The sequence below is a fragment of the Littorina saxatilis genome, linkage group LG1 (assembly GCF_037325665.1).
Source record: "Littorina saxatilis isolate snail1 linkage group LG1, US_GU_Lsax_2.0, whole genome shotgun sequence".
Classification (NCBI taxonomy): domain Eukaryota; kingdom Metazoa; phylum Mollusca; class Gastropoda; order Littorinimorpha; family Littorinidae; genus Littorina; species Littorina saxatilis.
Window position 1 is genome coordinate 75,442,354 of NC_090245.1, and position 14,116 is coordinate 75,456,469.

The 14,116-nt window shown below is 41.7% G+C and overlaps 1 protein-coding gene across 1 annotated transcript in view; it reads right to left on the minus strand.

Annotated features, from left to right (window-relative positions):
• The window catches only part of LOC138979298 (fibrillin-2-like), a 123,062-nt gene that overhangs the window by 78,454 nt on the left and 30,492 nt on the right, over positions 1-14,116 (minus strand). Inside the window, exons 6-9 of the mRNA XM_070352034.1 lie at positions 12,204-12,329; positions 9,310-9,435; positions 4,116-4,277; positions 157-315 (exon numbers count right to left, since the gene is read on the minus strand). Of these exons, the coding sequence (XP_070208135.1) occupies positions 157-315; positions 4,116-4,277; positions 9,310-9,435; positions 12,204-12,329 (573 nt within the window). The remainder of the gene's footprint in view (positions 1-156; positions 316-4,115; positions 4,278-9,309; positions 9,436-12,203; positions 12,330-14,116) is intronic.

Consider the following 14,116-nt stretch of genomic DNA (forward strand, 5'->3'; position numbering starts at 1 on the left):
TAAAAAGGCTAGGAATCTCTAATGGAGGTAAACTTACTGCCTTTAAGAACAGCGGATCAGAGAAAAAAAAGGTGTCAAATCGGAGGACACCTTAAAATGGGAGTAAGATTGTTTCTCCCTAAAACCAGGCCCTCCAGCAGTCACGTGAACACTCACCGACACAGTTGCCTGACGAGTCGTTCCTGAATCCAGGGTTACATTCGCAGCGGAAGGATCCAGGCAGGCTGACACATCGTCCATTGTCACACAGCTTGTCAAAGAGTGAGCAGTAGTCCACAATGGGCTGGCTGGTCTTACACAGACGTGAATGAGCATCTGAAGAGGAAAGGATACAACTGATATATCAGATATCTTCTTTTATTATTACATCTTTGCGACACATACTTGTTCATGTTAGAAAAAACATTTATTGCAGTTATGAGCGCTTAATATGAAGATGAAGGTCACCTGTCAAGATTACTTTACACCTAAGTATGTCCCAGACCGTGCACACATTATATATATCTATACACATAGGTATGCCCAAACATGCACACACACTCTAATGTGCATGCAGGTATTGCCCCCTCCCCTTATAAACATCCCAAACTTTGCACAAATACACATGTGCATGCTCAAACACACACACACATTTGCATGTATCCTCCCCCCCCCCCCCCCTCCCCCATTAACATATGCACACTCGGACTCTTCTTCTTCTTCTTCAGCGTTCCAGAATTTTCTGGTTACGTGTGAGCTCGTTTGCCCATTTGGGTTCCCCACACTATACTCTGAGAGCATAGTCAGCTTCACTCCGCTTTCGTTGAGTAGGCATGCTGGGTATTTTCGTGTTTCCATAACCCACCGAACTCCGACATGGATTACAGGATTTTTTCCGTGCACACTCGGACTCCATCACATTTACATGCTTATTAGGTGTAAGGCTTATCAGATAACACCCATCACTTGAACAATTCTTGTGTAACAACATAATTTTTCCCTTAGACCAAAAATCGCTGGTATTTGTGTATGTATGTGTGCATGTGAATGCATGAGTATACTTGCGGACATGTGTTTGTGTGCGCTTGTATATTATACACATGTATGCATATGTGTTGGTCTGTCTCCTTTCTGAATCATCAGAGTCCAGGCCAGAGGAGAGGTTATAAAATTCTAGTAAAGCAATTTCAGACAATGAAAGGAACTTGATGGATTATTTACAAGTGTTTGCATTAACCTGACAAGTCTTGTATTTTACAGGTTTTTGTGTAAAGATACAAGAAAAGAAATGGTAAAAGCAAGCCAGTCATACCAGTATTAATTAAATTCAACTGTTGAAAGCTTTAACGTAATTTCTGTGCGATAGTTTGACTCGACTGGTTGCCAAGGCCAAGTGACCAGTTTTGTGGAATGTATTCTTACCGTGTTTTTTTTATTATATTTAGTCAAGTTTTGACTAAATATTTTAACATCGAGGGGGAATCGAAACGAGGGTCGTGGTGTATGTGCGTGCGTGTGTGCGTGTGTGCGTGCGTGTGTGTGTGTGTGTAGAGCGATTCAGACTAAACTACTGGACCGATCTTTATGAAATTTGACATGAGAGTTCCTGGGTATGAAATCCCCGAACGTTTTTTTCAGTTTTTTGATAAATGTCTTTTATGACGTCATATCCGGCTTTTCGTGAAAGTTGAGGCGGCACTGTCACGCCCTCATTTTTCAACCAAATTGGTTGAAATTTTGGTCAAGTACTCTTCGACGAAGCCCGGGGTTTGGTATTGCATTTCAGCTTGGTGGCTTAAAAATTAATTAATGACTTTGGTCATTAAAAATCGGAAAATTGTAAAAAAAAATAAAAATTTATAAAATGATCCAAATTTACGTTTATCTTATTCTCCATCATTTGCTGATTCCAAAAACATATAAATATGTTATATTCGGATTAAAACCAAGCTCTGAAAATTAAATATATAAAAATTATTATCAAATTTTTTTTTTCGAAATCAATTTAAAAACACTTTCATTTTATTCCTTGTCGGTTCCTGATTCCAAAAATATATAGATATGATATGTTTGGATTAAAAACACGCTCAGAAAGTTAAAACAAACAGAGGTACAGAAAAGCGTGCTATCCTTCTTAGCGCAACTACTACCCCGCTCTTCTTGTCAATTCCACGTGCACTGTCTTTGCCACGGGCGGTGGAGTGACGATGCTACGAGTATACGGTCTTGCTGCGTTGCGTTGCGTTCAGTTTCATTCTGTGAGTTCGACAGCTACTTGACTAAATATTGTATTTTCGCCTTACGCGACTTGTTAGTGTTTAATTATATATTTTTTTTTTAGGTAATAACGGTTGACAAAACACCCAGCATAATCACTGATTTTGTGAATCACAGAATCAGTGAGAACACCACCAAAGAATTTCAATGTGACACAGCCCCTCTGGAATGCATGACGGATGACACAGGCAGCGTAAGAGCAAAGCCGCGACACGTTCCAGTCTCAGAGGTGGGTCCTGAAATTAGACACGCCTCAGTGCCCCTCTGCTGCTGTGTTTAATGAAGCAAGGGATGAAGAGCTTACAGGGGTTCATTAGTTTACACAACAACACCAAGCACTGTATGCTACATTTGGCCCCTTAAACCAGGCGTGAAACAGGAGGCAGAAAGCAATGGTTAGTGTCAGGACATTGAATGCCGCCCCCAGGATAACTGTTTCTTCAAAATAGCACCCTGAGCGGCTATATCTAGACAGCCGATTCTTAAATAGATTAGATGAGGATGCATCAGAAGAGAACATTGAGCCTTTGCAATGTTAAACAGCCAAACAATTTGAATATCTCTTTATAAGTGCATGAATGTGTTTGTGGATGAGAAGCTGAAGTAAACTAAGAGTGAGACAGCCAAGAGTGAAATGTCATCGAGCTTTAACTGCTTCTTTTTCACAGCTAGGCTCCCAGACAGAAATGTCTGGTATTTGTATTTCTGAGTCTGACTCACGCAAACTTACACTTAGTTTCATGTTCTATCTATGACAAACATGCCACGCTTTGTTTCATTGATGCTTTCTGCCCTCTTGTTTAAATGGCATAGTGGGTTGGCGCCTGGGAACTGTCTACCTATAATTTATAAATCCATTTATGGAGTTTTTATTGCTGAGTCACAATTCAAGTCTGTGAGTTCACTTGTACTATCTACAGCCTCCCAGTCCCAAACAGAAAGTGCATGTTAGCTTACAAAAGAAAAGCACTTGCTTCCACAGACAAACTGGAATTGCAAGTTTTCTGAAAAACAACACCTGCACTCTACTGCAGAGCTACAAGTATGCCTGGTATTTGTCACTGCTGAATCATACCTTGTAAATTATACAGATATCTCCATTGTCTACATAACAGACTGAAGAGTTTCAAAGAGCTTAAAGCTTGAACATTACATCCTAGTAAATGTACACGTTCCAAGGAATGCAACATATGATATACTTGTTTAGCACTGCTTGGCAATTGGATATTTTAGTGATTCATCAAGGTCTTTCATTCAATAAAGTGCTGTTCACATGGTATTGGCAGACTTGCAACCAATTTTTACCCTATTTTCAAAATCGCTGCCCATGTGAACAACACAAACTCGCAAACTTGTTTTAAGCGGCGATTCTTAGCCTTTCGGGATTGTCCGGTCGTCCTCGTTGTTTTCCGGAGAAGGGAAGGCTAGAGCTAACCAATCAGTAAGCGCGATAAGAAAAGTCTGGACAAAATCGTTGACGAGTCACGGCCGAGTCAAGCAGTGCTTAACTGAGTTTTGGAGTCGCTGACGAGTCTGGCCCGAATCGTTTCTAAATCGCTGGGGCTGTTCACATGGCAGACTTTTCGCCGGTTCGGCCTCAAGGACTCGGGAGCGATTTTCAAACGACTAAATTTGGGCAAAAGTTGGTTGCAAGTGTGCCATGTGAACAGCACTTAACAAGCGTTTAATCTTAAGTGTTTTTCCAATTCTCTCATGCATCTAAATTCTGTACTTCTAATTGGCTGCATGGGTCATGTTAAAAACTGTGGTCGCTTTGTTCTTACAAATTTATAAATGAGATTGATTGAGAATAACCATGACTGCATTATTATATGCCTTTTCACAACAGCACAAATTACCTGATCCAGGGGAAGGACAGGGCTGACAGAACTGGCCGCTGAGACTCCATCCCTTGCCCATGTTGACGGAGCAGCAACAGTCTTGCAGCGACAGCTTCTCCGAGATACGGTCCTGGCAGTTCAGGTCCACCACTCGAGTGTAACAGAAACCCAGCTGGGCCGCTGAAATGCAAAACACAAGAAGTCAACACATCTATGAAGAAATTATCAAAATCATCATCAGACTCGGGCGGGGATGTAGCTCAGTCGGTAGCGTGCTGGATTTGTATCCAGTTGGCCGCTGTCAGCGTGAGTTCGTCCCCACGTTCGGCGAGAGATTTATTTCTCAGAGTCAACTTTGTGTGCAGGCTCTCCTCGGCGTCCGAACACCCCCGTGTGTACACGCAAGTACAAGACCAAGTGCGCACGAAAAAGATCCTGTAATCCATGTCAGAGTTCGGTGGGTTATAGAAACACGAAAATACCCAGCATGCTTCCTCCGAAAACGGCGTATGGCTGCCTAAATGGCGGGGTAAAAAACGGTCATACACGTAAAATTCCACTCGTGCAAAAAAACACGAGTGTACGTGGGAGTTTCAGCCCACGAACGCAGAAGAAGATCATCAGACTCAGAAAAAAAGAATTATGAATGGTAAAAACTCTTCAATGCAAAAACAGACATGCACCAGCAGGGCTCCCCACAGACTCCCCTCCTTGTGCGTCCCGGGACCTCCACTTTCAATTTTTAGAGGGTCCATGGGCCCCCACTACAGAATTTTAGAGGGTCCCAAGGGTCCAATTATAAAACAGTGTGGTCACGCATAGTGTACTGTAAAGTGTCTTTTTCATTGAAATATTCTACGTTGACACGACAATCCAAAAACACCTTGATGAATGAAATACACACACACTCACACTTTTCAATTGACTTCCTGTCCTTTTTATTTTCATGTTTTCTTTCTTTCTCAGTAAACATTATGTCAAAATAAGATTTCAAAATCCAATCACACGATGTTGATGTTTAAATATGAGTGGTGCTTGCACGAGATGTATACAGTATAAAAACCGTTATGTACCTCAGGTTCGCAATAGCTGATGATTGCAGTCTGAAAATGGTATCTATGGTATGCACCATAAAGGAAATCGAGTGCGTCCAGGGACCCCCTTTTTAAAAGTTTAGTGCGTCCCGGGACCCCCTCGATACATTTCTAGTACGTGTTTTTGGCTTCTAGTGCATATAGGACGCAGGGACGCGCGCTACGGGGAGGCCTGACCAGACAAAACAAGAAAAAAGAATGTTGATGGCAAATAATTATATCAACGCAGCCATATATCAATTATCATGATCATTACTACTCTGGAAGTGGTTGTATACTATGTGGCAGTAACTATCCGGTTAACTGTTTAAAAACTGTAAGTGTTTAAGTTCAAATGTGCAGTTTAAAATTATGTAAGTTTGTAACTGTAATGTACATCAAGTTTCTAAAACCTCAAAGCGTCACCTTTTTTTTATTTTTCACTCATAGTGATCGAGTGCCAAAAGCATCCGCAGTGCTTTTTGTCAACAGCGATATGAGGTTCTTGCAAGCACACACGGCTGACCAAAGCGCTGACATCTCGAGACAAACTGTAGTGATTAGCAGCCGTATCGATCATGCTTGTGGCTTTAGACTTAGAGTTAGAGTTTAGTCTGGTGAACAGTCGGCGCACATCTTCAGCACACTCCCAAGCTCGCATTAGCGGCGGCCCTTTTTCGTTGTCAAGTGCTTTACTGCTATTGGGTTTTACACTCAGAGATTGCTGATACATGGCTGTTTCATGAGTTTGATCGAAAACCTCTGTTCAAATCTTCCGCTTCGCTATTTTCAACAGCCGCGAAAACATGACTCTTTTGAAAAGGAAACTCGAAATGGACGAATGCTTGAGAGTTGAGATGTTGAGAGTTACCTATCTTGCCGCAAGCATCAATATCAAAGACAAAGTAGTCACTGACAGTGACTATCAAGGCACATATTCAAGATAGACGGCGCACGGACGGGAAACCACACACAAGAGAGAGAGAGAGAGAGAGAAGAACAAGAACAAGAACAAGAACAAATCTTTAATTGTCTAAGGCCACAGCCCCTTACAATAGTGGTTAAAATAACAGCAATAGTATCTGCACAGTTATAAATTATAGTCACGCATAAAATTCAACAAATACATTAAAACCCTGATGACATATCACTGAACCTCATTTATAAGGGTTCGTCTCTTCTGCAGCATGAAGAACACAAATCTGCTGAAGCTGTTCATCACATTTTCCTCATTATTGCCACAGAAATACACAAGTTGTTGTTGCAGCGTCTTAGAGTTCGAGATTTTCAAATACTTTGCTCGAAGGTCTTGATAAAAAGGACATAAAAATACAACATGGTGTTCATCTTCTTTATCAGCTGTACAGAGAGGACAGTTTCTTGTCGTTTGGTTTGGTGCGTACCGAAATTTGTGAGCGTTGATTTCGGATACTCCTGCGCGGAAACGAGTAAGAGCAACTCTGTACTTAATATCTTCGATTAATTCAATGTATTTCTCTTTTTCCAAGCATGTTTTGTAACAATTATAAATGTCAAAACGTTCACTGCATTCTAAAAAGGAGAACCATTCTTGACAAAAACAATCTTGTAAACGTCTTTTAAACTCTTGTAAGAAACACTTCTCATTCCCAACCGTTCCGTACATCCACACAGCAGCAAAACCATTACAACATAAAAGACTCTGCACATGTGAGACCCAATTTGTGTGGCCCTTCGATGCCAAATTACATAAAGCTTTATATGCAATCTTGGAATATCTTGAATCAGGTTGCTTCAGCAGTGTAAACCAGTATTTCACACATCTGACTGCAGAGTTAATATACAGCGGATGTCTTCCCAATTCACCATACACAATGTTGTTTGGAGTTCGAATTGTCACTTTCAGAAACTTTTTACACGCAAACAGGTGGACCCTTTCCACAGAGTCATACTTTCCATATCCCCATAGCTCTGAACCATACAAGAGCATAGGAGCGATCCGTGCGTCAAACAGTTTGAAAAACACCTTTGCCGAATGGCAGCCAAGTCTGTTCAGTAATCTAACGATTTCGATCACTCCCTTTTTCGCCATGGTTGTCTTTGTTTCTACTGCAATGTTCCAGCTCAGTTGGGTGGAAAGGGTTACACCGAGATATCTAAACGAGTTCACAATCTCAAGACGATCCATTCCGTAGAACCACTTCTCTTTCTGTGCAATGTGCCCGCCCTTTCTAAAAACCATGACCTTAGTCTTTGTCAAGTTCACGTTCAGACACAGTTTTTCTGCAGAGCAGCGCAGGACATTAAGCTGGTTTTGTAGGCCTACTACAGTGCTGGATAACAGCGCAATGTCGTCAGCAAAAAGCATTACAAACAGTTCTAACTCAGACGGAGATAAACGTATCCCATGTCTGCCTCGTTGTACTATGATGACATCCTGTGCCAGTTCGTTGATCAGAAACGAGAAAATTGTCGGTGAGGCTACACAACCTTGCTTAAGGCCTTGCATACATTCAAAGAAATCAGTGTATTCGTTTCCGCACCGCACGCATGCTTTCACATTTTCATACATGCTCTTTAACACCTTAAATATTTTGCCTTGTATGCCTAATCGAAAAAGCACTGACCAGAGCACGGGGCGCTTAATGCTATCGTAAGCCTTACAAAAATCTATGTAGGCTACATACAGTTTGGCCTTTTGTGAAAATTGTTTCTGGACGCAAGCGTAAAGGGTAAACACATGATCAATAGTTGAGTAATTCCTCCGGAAGCCAGCCTGGCTTTCATCTAAAATGTTATTATTTTCTGACCACACAGACAGGCGGTCGTTCAGAACAGACATAAAAATTTTGCTCATCGTACTGGTGAGGGAAATTCCTCTGTAATTATCAGGGTTATCATTCCTCCGAAAACGGCGTATGGCTGCCTAAATGGCGGGGTAAAAAACGGTCATACACGTAAAATTCCACTCGTGCAAAATACACGAGTGTACGTGGGAGTTTCAGCCCACGAACGAAGAAGAAGAAGAAGAAGAAGATCAGGGTTATCACAGTCTCCTTTTTTATGTAACGGCACAATAATGGCCTTGGACCACTCTCTTGGGTACACCCCCTTCTCGAGAATGTTGTTGAACAATTTAACTAAAAAGGGTAAAATAAGACTTTCAGACACTTTCAACATTTCATTCAACACACCATCAAACCCTGCCGCTTTACCATTTTTCAAATTTCTGATTGCTTTACTAATTTCAATTTCAGTTATTTCACTGTCAAGAATTTCGTCACTGATACCTGTATCAGGCAACTGATCGTCTTCGGGTTCATCTTCAACTGTATCGGTGTTTAAAACATTCTTAAAATGTTCGTACCATGCCTCTTTTGGTACGGAGTTGGAGTGCACCTCTTTTCTATTACATTTCCTTATTTCCTTCCAAAATTCAGTTGGTTTATCAGCAGAGAGCACTAAGTTATGAACTTGTTTTAACCTGTACTCTGTTCGCTTTGTTCGAAGAAGGTCTTTATACTCCTTCCTGACTTCAGCGTACTTTTGCTTTGCTATCTCTTTTTCTTCTTTATCTTCTGTTTTAATTCTTTGGTAACTTCTCAGCAACCGTCTCGCAGATCGCTTCTTTTCCAAACATTCAACATCAAACCATGAGGACGCACTTCTACCTTCATCGTCACCTCCGACTTTTTTGTTCATGCACTTTGCCGACTGTAACATTGCTTTGTTAAAGAGAGAGAGAGAGAGAGAGAGAGAGAGAGACATCGAGAGGGTGTACTCCCGGTTGACCGTATCTCGTTTGACTGTTATATCTCGTTTCTCCGTATTCATTCGGTGGGGCGGACTCGAAGTGCCGGCGTATTTGCTCATGTTTGGTTGTTTTTCATTTGTGCATGCCGATCATTGTACACACACACACACACACACACACACACCGTGACACACACACTGACACACACACACCGTGACATAGAGAGAGAGACTGAGAGAGAGAGAGAGAGAGAGAGAGAGAGAGAGAGAGAGAGAGAGAGAGAGAGAGAGAGAGAGAGAGAGAGAGAGAGAGAGAGAGAGAGAGAGAGAGAGCAAACCCCACCCCAACCATGATACGTACACGCTTCAAAACTGAACAGAAAGAAAGTACGACAACCCGTGCTTACAGGTACAGAGAGTCCGGTCATCCGTAGGTTCGAATCCAGAGTTACAGGTACAGAAATAACTGCCCTCCGTGTTGGTGCACTGTCCGTTTGTACACACGCCAGGTATCGTCTCGCACTCGTTGATATCTGCACACAGACGACATGAAATCAGCGATCAGTTCAAACAATAAAAATCGGGTAAATGCAATCAGATCAGTTCAGCTCATCTCCTTGATCGCCGTATGCTGCGGGCGTTGGGAGTCGGTTTGGCACAACAACAGGAGTCAGTGTCCTTAGGAGTTAGTTTGGGAGTACAACAAGAATGATTGTGCATGCAGCTGCAACCGATTCCAGTCTTTGCCTATTGCATTATTGCATATTGACGTACTCATGATTTCATTTTCAAGTTTTGCCCCCGCCCCCCCCCCCCCCCGCCCCCCCCCCCACCCACCCCCGGCCCCCAATACAGAAAGGGAGAAAGACAACAATTAAACCATGAAAAGAAAGAGACATGCACAGACACAGGACAAACTAGTACTTGCACCTTCAGTATTCATCGTATAGTAAACCGGATCTTCTTCATTTTCTCTTTGTGATGCAAAATACAAAGGTATACAATTATATTTCTGCTATTTGTTCCATCTCCAATCTTGCACAGAAACAGACTCGTGAACTTCTTGTGTCTAAAACCTCTTCAAAAGGATCACGAAACTTGCATGGAGCACACAAGGGCACGTACATCATGTGTTTCAATCACGTTAGGAATGTGAAAAATTCACATCTTTCTCAGGATACTTTTGACACGTCGTTCCAGGGCTTCATGACCGTAACTCACGCGCCCTTTCCTCGAAGACAAATCTGAACGGACGTTTAAAACAAAGACCCTAGAACTGTGCTTGCTTGCTTCAGTCATATCATCATTAATTATGCACACCTGCACGTGCCCGCTCACCTTTAGCGCACTGCATGTATAGGAATGAAAATAATTTCTTCTGTCTGGTTTCAAGACGGCACAACAATTTGCATGCCTCGCTGAATAGACGGAAAAGTTCTGTTCAAAAATGTCACAGTCAGCACGGCAGAGGTTGGGTGGGTGAATGATTGTCGTTTTCACCTTTACATTGGTTCGTGGTGAGAAAACAACTCAAAAAACAACATATTAACTTTACCCCTACACCTGTATCTGTCTAGTATAAAGAGAGAACAATTTGCAGTCTCGGTGAATAGATTCAAAAGTTCTTAAAAAAAATGTCACAATCAGCACAAACGTGGGATGGGTGAATGTTGTCGTTTGTATTCACACGGGGCCGTGACAAAAACCTATTAGCTTTGGCCCTACACCTGTGAGACAAATAACTGGTACATCAGAGTGCAACAGACGCTTTATACACATTCAGTGACACAGAGAAATATACGTTAACACACGGACACAAAGACACACTGCCCCTTTACCTTTGAGGAGATGTCTATCATACTAGATCTATGGGCTTCTGCTTTGAGCTATACAACACACACACACACACACACACACACACACACACACACAAATTCGCACGTGCTCTCTCTCTCTCTCTCTCTCTCTCTCTCTCTCTCTTTGTCATTTGTATGCCTATGTACATATGTCTGACTAGACCGGGATGATACCCGGCTTCGCCGGGGTGAATCGCGAGACAGACAGCGTGGCGGTTCACCACAATCACCTTTGAAGGCGAAGTCCTCTCAAACCGGATTGACGGATTTTTCGATAAATAGATTCGACCTTTGCACTTTTACAGTGAGGACAACTTACGGGTACATGCAAGGAAAGACCGCAACTTCTAAGGCGAACAACTGTGCAGAGTCTGCTGTGAAGGGCGACGGTAGTCTCCCCTTTGAATGAACTTTGTCCCCAAAGTTCCAAACTATGGACCCGCCAAGCTTAGGTCCCTCCCAGGTGGAATGGGAACAGCACGAAAATGATTCAGTGGCCTGAACATTTCATGTGGAGTCCCATCGCAGTCGACGACACCAAATGTAACCGAGTGCCGAAACACCACAATCACCTTTGAAGGCAAAGTCCACTCAAACGGGATTGAGAATAAATGTTATGGCTTTTCGAAGGAAGGCCTGAACATACAGACACACCAAAGCCGCCAGACCACATCACAAACAGAACTCTACAACCCACAGGTGTTGCCCACACACACACACACACACAAACACACACACACACACACAGAGAAGCCGTATATATATATATGTATATCTATATCTATAAATATATAGAGATAGATGACAGTGTATTTTTCGCGTGGCTATAAATTGATTCGACCTTTTCACTTTTACACTAAGGACAACTTACGGGTGCAAGGAAAGCGTTCTGGACAGTGCAGTGACATTCTAAAAATAGTAACGTAGTAACGGGAATATGGATTGACGCCACACGAAGGAAGGGAGGTAAACGCTGAAAACACTGGAGAAGATAAGGAAGAGTTACTATACTGGAAATGGATCCAGAGAAAAACCTAAAAATCGGTTCAGCGCTGCGCGCTGAGAGCACGTATTGACTGAATATCTCATCGATGAGGTTGTGTCCATGATGTAGCTGAATACGGCCTCCAAATTTGAAAAAGATCGATCGAGAACTTTGGCTTGGCATCGCGGACACACACACACACACACACACACACACACACACACACACACACACACACACACAGACAGACAGACACAAGTCGTATATATATATAGATAGAAGTCTGTCTCTGACCCCCCGACTCTCTCTCTCTCTCTCTCTCTCTCTCTCTCTCTCTCTCTCTCTCTCTCTCTCTCTCTCTCTCTCTCTCTCTCTCTCTTCCTCTTTTGCTTACTCTCCTCCTCCTCTCTCTATTTCTGACCCTTCCTCTATCCCACTCCCAGCTCTCCCTTCCTCTTACCTTCGCAGACTTTGGAGATAGGGTTTTGTGTCTGTCCAGCTTTGCATTCACAACGGTAAGAGCCCAGGGTGTTCACGCAGTCCCCTCCTACACATAAGCCTGGGATGGCCTGGCACTCGTTCACGTCTGAAGGAAAAAAACACAGGTGAAAATCAAACCTTGCCAACAAAACTGAAGATGATAAAGGGAGAAAAAGTGCCACTCTATCAAATTCAAAAAACATATAGGAAAAATAAATGTGCATCAGTTCCTGGCAATCACCCGTAATACAAGAATGTATGTTCAAATAATGACTGCATGACTGATTGTAAATAATAAACCATCTAATGAGACCGTAAGATGAATAAACAAGTCGCGTAAGGCGAAATAACAACATTTAGTCAAGCTGTCGAACTCACAGAATGAATCTGAACGCTCTGCTTTTTTCACCAAGACCACATACTCGTAGCATCGTCAGTCCACCGCTCGTGGCAAAGGCAGTGAAATTGACAAGAAGAGCGGGGTAGTAGTTGCGCTGAGAAGGATAGCACGCTTTTCTGTACCTCTCTTCGTTTTAACTTTCTGAGCGTGTTTTTAATCTAAACATATCATATCTATATGTTTTTGGAATCAGGAAACGACAAGGAATAAGATGAAAGTGTTTTTAAATCGATTTCGAAAATTTAATTTTGATCATAATTTTTATATGTTTAATTTTCAGAGCTTGTTTTTAATCCAAATATAACATGTTTATATGTTTTTGGAATCAGAAAATTATGAAGAATAAGATGAACGTAAATTTGGATCGTTTTATATATATATATTTTTTTTACAATTTTCAGATTTTTAATGACCAAAGTCATTAATTAATTTTTAAGCCACCAAGCTGAAATGCAATACCGAAGTCCGGCCTTTGTCGAAAATTGCTTGGCCAAAATTTCAATCAATTTGATTGAAAAATGAGGGTGTGACAGTGCCGCCTCAACTTTTACAAAAAGCCGGATATGACGTCATCAAAGGTATTTATCGAAAAAAAGAAAAAAACATCCGGGGATATCATTCCCAGGAACTCTCATGTAAAATTTCATAAAGATCGGTCCAGTAGTTTGGTCTGAATCGCTCTACACACACACACACACACACACACGCACAGACAGACAGACAGACAGACACACACACATACACCACGACCCTCGTCTCGATTCCTCCTCTATGTTAAAACATTTAGTCAAAACTTGACCAATCAACGACGAGAATAGGTCGAAAGTCCGCGCGGAATTCCGCGAGGAATTCCGCGGGGACATGGCGCATCTGGCGTTCCATACCGCTTGTGCATAACGGAGTGAAACTGACGAGCCTGTTCAGCGCGGTAGTGGTTTTGCTGTGCTGCATAGCACGCTTTTCTGTACCTCTCTTCGTTTTAACTTTCTGAGCGTGTTTTTAATCCAAACATATCATATCTATATGTTTTTGGAATCAGGAACCGACAAGGAATAAAATGAAATTGTTTTTAAATCGATTTCGGAAATTTAATTTTGATCATAATTTTTATATTTTAAATTTTCAGAGCTTGTTTTTAATCCAAATATAACATATTTATATGTTTTTTTGAATCAGGAAATGATGTAGAATAAGATGAACGTAAATTTGAATCGTTTTATATAAAAAAAATATTATTACAATTTTCAGATTTTTAATGACCAAAGTCATAAATTAATTTTTAAGCCACCAAGCTGAAATGCTATACCGAAGTCCGGCCTTCGTCGAAGATTGCATGGCCAAAATTTCAATCAATTTGATTGAAAAATGAGGGTGTGACAGAGCCGCCTCAACTTTTACAAAAAGCCGGATATGACGTCATCAAAAGTATTTATCGAAAAAAAGAAAAAAACCGTCCGGGGATATCATTCCCAGGAACTCTCATGTCAAATTTC